The 6,917-nt window shown below is 37.5% G+C and overlaps 1 protein-coding gene and 1 pseudogene across 1 annotated transcript; one reads left to right on the forward strand and one right to left on the reverse strand.

The window, feature by feature from the left end:
* The first annotated feature begins 508 nt into the window (after positions 1-508).
* Positions 509-5,202, forward strand: LOC119980821 (annotated as a pseudogene).
* Positions 5,030-6,279, reverse strand: LOC119980824 (FCS-Like Zinc finger 1-like). The gene is made up of 2 exons (XM_038823619.1): positions 5,845-6,279; positions 5,030-5,503 (listed from the first exon to the last, which is right to left on the reverse strand). The coding sequence occupies exons 1-2, from the start codon at positions 6,135-6,137 to the stop codon at positions 5,317-5,319; spliced, it is 480 nt and encodes a 159-aa protein (XP_038679547.1). The 5' UTR covers positions 6,138-6,279; the 3' UTR covers positions 5,030-5,316.
* Between the last annotated feature and the right edge of the window lie 638 nt (positions 6,280-6,917).

Consider the following 6,917-nt stretch of genomic DNA (forward strand, 5'->3'; position numbering starts at 1 on the left):
GGTGTGTATGTTGATTGTTTAGGCTATTTAAATGGGGTGAAAACAACCTAATTATAATTTTCTCATATACTAGCGTATTTTTGAAATAAATTTGTTGGTAAAATTTATATATTTTTTATTGGTAAAATTTATATTTTTTGAACATATACAACAGTAAATATATAATGCATTTGAACATATATACTAGCTAATATGTTTTACCAAACATACCCAATACATATAAACTAGCATATATGCTTTATCAAAAAGACACAATAAAAATTTTGTGAAAGAAAGGAAGAAAAAACGCCTTGAAGAATGGTCTTATTGGTCTAATAACTGATGGACTGATAATCTTTTAGTCTTGCATCTTGTCTTTTTGAATCTGTTTCATTTGGTTTCATACACGTCAATGGTAAAGTTGTAGTTGTACAACCTTGAACCTGATCACATGTTCAATTCCAAAAATTATTTTTATATATTATATGAAATAAATTCTGTGTATATCCTGTTTATCTCCTGTTCCCAGTCTTGCTCATTGCGAAAGCTTTGGCCCATTGCGGGAGCATGTGCCACCACTTGAGCCTTGCACACCGAAATTGATTACACACCAATTGCCAGTTTTCCTGTCTCTCTCTGTGAAAAACTTATAACGCGAGTGTTCTGTACTTTTCTGCATTTGAAACAGTCTTTGCTTCTCCCTTCTCTTTTGAGTTTTGGGTTCTTGTTCATGCTCGTCTTTAGCGACAATACCCCATTTTGTCTCTTTGAAACATCTCTTCAATTCTTATAAATTGTTTTCTCATCTGAGTTTCTTTTTCATGGGTTCTCTCATCCAATTTGTATCTGGGTTTTCTTGATTTCTTTGATTCTTGCATAATTTGCTTGTTTTGATTCTTTTTTCCATCTGGGTTTTGATTCTTCTCCTGTTTGGCTTCTTCACATTCAAGGTCCTCATTTTTCTTCCATTATTCTCCCTTCCAATTCCATGAGCATGTGTTTCCCTATCTACTTGATCAAATTCCTCAAAGAAAAAAACCAGCCTAGTTAGTGGTTTGTTGCAGGAGTTTGCCATACTCGAGTTTTGGTTTTGGGATTGAAAGTTGAAAGCTTGGAGAATGAAGTGCCTTTTCATATTCAAGGACAAACTCAAGGCAAAGAAGGAAACACAAAGTGCCTCAGCTTTGGAAAACCAAACCAGTAAATCAAATAATTCAGCTTTGGCTCGATCGGCAAGATCGCTGCCATCTCCACGGAGCATATCAGAATTGTACAAAGAGAATGAACACAATTTGAGAGTTTTCTCTATTCAGGAGCTGAAAGAGGCAACAAATGGTTTTAGCAGATTATTGAAGATTGGAGAAGGTGGTTTTGGTAGTGTGTATAAGGGTCAGATTAAGCCTGTTAATGGCAAAGGTGATCCTATGATGATTGCCATTAAGAGACTGAACAGGCAAGGCCTACAGGTATGAGGTTGTGTTCTCTTTGTGATTGCCACGGTTACCCTTTATTGTCATAGGATTTTTTTTCTGGCTTATTAAGCTTTTTGAATGTTATTAGTAATGGTTGACACATTTTACTGATATCAGTTTAAATTTGAAATTTTAGTTCTGCAAGTATGAGAAAACCCTTTTGATTTTGTAATGCAATCATTTCCGACCCCCAGATGGTCAAAAGCAATGGTACTGCTACGTCTGGGTTTTGGGATTACACAGTGTTGGATCTTTATCCAGAATTTAGTATCAAAAGGACAACACTTTATGGGTTGGTTGAAAAATTAACCTAATCTGTTTACTTATCAAATGGTTGATGGTTGCCTTCTTTATTGTTAGTGACCTTGTGGTGGTGGTTGTGGCAAAATTTAGATATTCAATGTGTCGGTGCTTATGCCTATGATTATACAGAGAGAAAATAATATTTGCTGATGAGCAAGAAAGTCGGAACTCTTGATAAAATATATGGCAACATAGAGAAAGATATTTCTTGACTAAGGAAATGCTGAATGTATTTACTTAGCTCTGAATATCCCAAATAGACTTACTGATTCAAGAGTGTTGGTTATTATTGAAGGGGGAAAACTCAAAAACCATAGATGGTTATTGTACTTGGTATCATATTTTTTTACAAATTATATGAGTGTGTGAATTAAAGACCACGGATTGAAGTGCCTAAGATTGTGTCTTTCTAAGAATTGGTTATTGAAGTGATTATTGGATGGTGAATTGATGTTGATTCACTATAACTACGGCTTTAACTGCCAACTAAAAAATTTGAGTTCTTAGTTGTTGAGGATGGAGTTAAAGTAAACTGGGGGGCGAGGGATGACCTTGAATTGCTGTTCCAGGAAGAATGCGTCTAAAGGAGGATAATGGAGCATTCAATATATTTTTAGGGTTATTTCCAGTTGGTTTCCTTCTATTGTGGTCCGATGGTGTGGTTGTGCATAGTAGGTTGATTAAGAAAAGGGTCAGGTCTGTTTTGTGTGGTTGTCGCTACCTTGTGTTATTTATAGCTGCCATATAAGTGGCACTCTATCTGCATCAACAGATTGATATGCTTCTCTCATGGTAAAGTTCTCGTCTCATGCAGGGTCATAAAGAATGGCTTGCGGAAGTTAAGTTTCTTGGCATTGTTAACCACCCAAACCTAGTAAAACTTCTAGGATACTGTTCAACAGACGATGAGAGAGGGATACAACGGCTTTTGGTATATGAATTCATGGATAACAAAAGCTTGGAAGATCACCTTTTCAACAGGTTTTTACCTACTCTCCCATGGAAAACAAGATTAGAGATTATCCTTGGCGCAGCTCAAGGATTAGCATATTTACATTCTGACCTGGAGGTCCAGGTACCATTTTATCTTCACACTCAAAAGATATGAAAGCACAGCAGTTTTGCCTGCCAGCTGTATATTTTACCAACAAGTTGTTCTACAAAAGTAAAAGTAAGGTGAAAAAAAGTTAAACGACTCCTGCACAAGCTCCCGTTGTGAGCGGGATCAGGAACAAACAGGATGTATACAGATCTTACTACCATATAATATGTAAAGAGACCGTTTCCAAGAATTGAACTCGTAACCTCTAGGTTGTATTCCTGCAACTCCACTATTGTTTTCTCGTTTGTGGACTGATGTTGTTTTCTCGTTTGCTTCTTGACAGGTCATATATCGAGATTTCAAGCCGTCAAATGTACTGTTGGATAAGGGCTTTAAACCAAAGCTATCAGATTTTGGGCTTGCAAGGGAAGGGCCAACCGGTGACTGTACGCACGTGTCAACAACGGTAGGTAAATAGGGGATTCCATATTGGTGCGGATTTTATGGATGTTATAATGAAAATTATGAATATACAATGACAACCCCATTTTGTATTAGTTTTGAAAAGCTTAATGCTTCAAAGTTTATATGAGATGCCATTGATGACTCATTTTGCATGTTTTCGTTTTTATGGTCATTTTGCAACTATTTCTGTTTCGTCAACAGGTTTTGTTTCATTCTTTTGAAGGTGTCTTAGCCATGACAGATTTTTTTTATGTTGCAGGCGGTTGGGACTTATGGGTAGCGGACCCGGCATACATAGGAACCGGCCATCTCTCGACCCACTCTGATATATGGAGTTTTGGAGTGGTGCTATATGAAATCCTCACTGGCAGGCGTACTTTGGAAAGAAACTGTCCAACATCGGAGCAGAAGCTCCTCAATTGGGTGAAACAGTTTCCTGCTAACAGTAAAAGATTCAGCAAGATAATCGACCCGAGACTCAAAAACCAGTGCTCGATCAATGCAGCTCGTAAAATTGCCAAGTTGGCAGATAGCTGCTTGAACAAAAATCGAAAGGAAAGGCCGTCAATGGATCAGGTGGTAGAGACCTTGAAGCAAGCAATACGAGATTCGGAAGTGGGAAACACTTCTCTGAATGGAAGCACTAGATCAACTGGATCACAAGTGCTTCAGCGCAGACCGATTAAGGTCGTGTAAGGATTATCTTTGTTCACTGAAAGAAAGCCAGCAAGAACCAAAACATGTCTGCTGAATTAACATCTGTTTCTTTTTTTTTTCCTCTCATTTGTTGACAGGTCTAGTTGCTTGGACTGACCAAAACATCTCTGCTGTGGCCACTATGTCATCGTGCTGCTTCTGCTGAACTCAATAAGCTAAGGCATGGTCAAAGATAGGAGAGACTTGAGAAAGAAGGCATGTGAAGAGATCCGTGGAGGATTGTAAATCTCCATATCTAACTTAAGTAGTAGTGATGGCATTATAAAAGGAGAAGTTTTGATATAAATGCTTGTTCGTTTTATTATAAATCTACCATTAAAAAAGTTGCTCTTGGTGCTAGTTTTGGTAGAAATTCCCGACAAGTTCTGATGGAAGATTTGAGCAGTATGAGATACAAATTCCCGACAGACTTACTAGTTAGCAGTATGGAAACCCAGCCCATCTTCTCCTTCCTGAACCTGAAGTATGTCGACAGTCCAGTTATTTTTGGTGGGCAATATTTGGTATGGGGAACAACAAATTAGCTTTCATTTCTCTTCCCTTTTTACTTATAACTCCCAATGCAAGATTTGTTGAAATGAACCAAAGGTCAACGTGTTTAGGCTCCGCCTGTAAAAAAAAAATAAATACTGGTGCATGCTGTCCTGACATAAATTCATATCAGGTGAAGGTGAAAACTTCACACACAATTTATGCAAAGACCATTCGAGAAAACTACTGGGCCACCTTCTTCTTAGGTGCAAAGCAACTTCCTCAGCTTCCTTGACTAACAAAAGTAAAACAATGCTACAGAAGTTCAAATTCTTTAACCACCCACTAGGATACCAGAATATTAAGCTTCCAAATAATCACCATAAAGTGTAATCCTGTTTCCCACTCAACTCTTCCAAGGCTAAAAGTAGCACAATCAATTGAAATGAAAGCAGCAAAAGCAGGAAAGTGAGGAATTTCACCATCATCATTCTTCATTGAAGCATTATACCTTTCACATAAAACAAAGCAAATTACAACCCCCCCCCCCCCCAGAAAAAAACAACCCCACAAAAAACTCTACCGAGAAAAGCTAATCTATATATAATCAGAAGCCAAGCATTTTGTACTTCATATGTAACATCCACAGTCAGTTAAAAAAAAAAAAGGTCAAAAAAAACCCCCACAAATTGGGTCTTCTTCCTCCTCATAATCTCCCTCTAGTTGAGCACATCCCTTCGTGGGTTAAAACTTCAAAACCATCATCTCTTATACAGCTTTTTAAAAGTTATATATCGTCCTTCTCTTCTTACTTTGTATTTTTCCCTTTTTTTGTTTTCTTTGGGTTATTTATAATATGAACTTGATTTAAGCAGCTGCAACAGTGCCGGTACGTAAGGGGTAGTTCTGGGCTTTGTTGGGAGAAGAGGACTTCTTTTGGTCTTTCTTCCTCAAAGCTTTCACTGATGAAGAAAGATTCCAGTTCTTCTCTTTCGCTTCATCTATCTCAATTTGCTCTTGTCTGCACTCTTCACTACAGAATGGTGTGTCGCCTCTGCAACAATTACAATCAAAACACAAGTACCCATCAGTCCTCGGATCATTCATAATACAATCTCGAATCATTACCAGATTAAAGATAAAATTAAAGCAGCGGCCTTTCTTTTAAATTTCAGATAAATCAATAGTAACTCCCAGATCTTAATCATAAACACGACATCAAAAATTAGTGTTTTGTCGTGCCAAATAGAGACACAATTTACAAGTTCAGACTTCAGATGGAATAGAAGCTATACTCAACACCTTTTCACATCGTTAATTGACAGTGAAGCTCAAAAAACTCATCAGACGAAAAGAAAAGAAAAAAAATCAAAAGTTGGCGATCTTTTGGCTAACCTGTACATGAAGATATCACGGTTGCCTCCAAGAGGCTTCTTGCAAAGAAAACAAGCTTCCAAGAAATGGGGTTGATTATCTTCAAATCTAGCATCATAAAACCTCACAGATCTTGGAGAAGACACAGTCGATGACAAATTCCTCAAACTACTCTTCCTTGGGTAACAGATTGACCTCGAAAAGAAAGGATGCTGAGTCTTTCCAGAATACCCAGCTTCCACATCTACTAAGGAAGCCAAACCATCATCTTCCTCTACAAAACAAGTCTTCCTAGCACTTGAACATGTGTCCATTCTCCTAAAGATCGAAACTTCCCCGGTATTGAGTGCGTACAGTACAGAGTCAGAGATGGGTTGGCGAAAAAAGAGGCAGACTTTTATAGCAAAACTTGAAGCCTTGAAAATGAGAGAGAGAGAGAAGCTATAAACAACGGCCGGATTGAAGAAGCCGTGTAAGTGAATCCATTGGCTTTAAACGATACCTGCACCACCTAGAAACCCAAGTTCATTGTAATTTAGTATTTAGTTAAACGAGATGACCAAATTAACCTGGCAATTTGGGAAATTTTGCGAAGATACCGAAACGTGAAAAGAGTCAGATATTTGTGAGAATGGCATTTTGGTTGTTTAATTGAAATGAAGGGAGAAAAGAGGGAATTCGGACTGTCGTTTGTCTTTTTCAACTGACCCCACCATCAGTGTCTGTCTTTCTACGTATAACGTCACTATTTTGAACAAAGAAGGTCCCATGGCCATGCTCGGACATTGCGCGTAACGTAACGAACACACTCCCCAGCAGTCCATATGTGCTTTTTTGACTCTTCTCTCGCTTTTTTCTCTAATTTTTACCTATTTGATTGATTGCACTTTCTTACATTTGATTTGAACGGAAATTCATGAATGAATTGAAAATATTGAATTATGGTTTTGTTCATGCATTATGAAAGAAATTTCAATTCATTGCAACCTCATCTAATAAGTAAGTACATACAATTTCCTAACAAAAGTATATACAAGCTCCAACAGGAAAAAAAAATACAAATTCATTTGATCAAGAGTTCACATTATCATCCA

This window comes from Tripterygium wilfordii, chromosome 16, assembly GCF_013401445.1.
Source record: "Tripterygium wilfordii isolate XIE 37 chromosome 16, ASM1340144v1, whole genome shotgun sequence".
NCBI classification, from domain to species: Eukaryota; Viridiplantae; Streptophyta; class Magnoliopsida; order Celastrales; family Celastraceae; genus Tripterygium; species Tripterygium wilfordii.

Bases quoted from the DNA above. Each gene is read 5' to 3' on its own strand.
- LOC119980824 (XM_038823619.1), bottom strand. From the start codon at position 6,137: ATGGACACATGTTCAAGTGCTAGGAAGACTTGTTTTGTAGAGGAAGAT. The intron at 5,504-5,844 runs GTTAGCCAAAAG...TAATTGTTGCAG, and splicing joins CGTGATATCTTCATGTACAG to AGGCGACACACCATTCTGTA.